We start from the raw sequence: 434 nt of genomic DNA on the forward strand, positions 1-434 counted from the left end.
CTCTAGGTAACGTGGCCTGGATGCACATATTGGCGGCTCGGGCACTGATGGACAAGACAGGCTCACTGGCTGGCCAGGCGTACTACTGTACAGACGCCTCCCCAGACAGGAGTCACCTAGATTTCACCATGGAGCTGCTGGGGCCCTGCGGGGTGAAGCTGGTGGGCCGAGCTGCTCCACTCCTCCCCTGGGGCCTGGTCTACTGCCTGGCCTGCCTGTTAGAGCTCCTGGGTTGGCTGCTCAGCCCCTTCCTCAACTTCTGCCCCCTCTTCAACCGCTACACCCTCGCCATGGCCTCAGTCACCTTCACCGTGCAGACCGACAAGGCCGAGCGTCACTTTCGCTATCGCCCCCTCTACTCCTGGGAGGAGGCGCGGGATCGGACCGTGCGGTGGCTCAGGTCCCTCGACCAGACAGCCCCCTCCCCCGGTTGG

General features: G+C 64.3%; 1 protein-coding gene across 1 annotated transcript in view; it reads left to right on the forward strand.

Moving 5' to 3' along the window:
* The first annotated feature begins 11 nt into the window (after positions 1-11).
* LOC125482259 (3 beta-hydroxysteroid dehydrogenase type 7-like) overlaps positions 12-434 on the forward strand; it is a 1,512-nt gene continuing 1,089 nt past the window's right edge. Inside the window, exon 1 of the mRNA XM_048594296.1 lies at positions 12-400. Coding sequence (XP_048450253.1) covers positions 21-400 — 380 coding nt within the window. The 5' untranslated portion in view covers positions 12-20. The remainder of the gene's footprint in view (positions 401-434) is intronic.

Source organism: Rhincodon typus, unplaced genomic scaffold (genome assembly GCF_021869965.1).
Source record: "Rhincodon typus isolate 14 unplaced genomic scaffold, sRhiTyp1.1 hic_rhity00007823, whole genome shotgun sequence".
NCBI classification, from domain to species: domain Eukaryota; kingdom Metazoa; phylum Chordata; class Chondrichthyes; order Orectolobiformes; family Rhincodontidae; genus Rhincodon; species Rhincodon typus.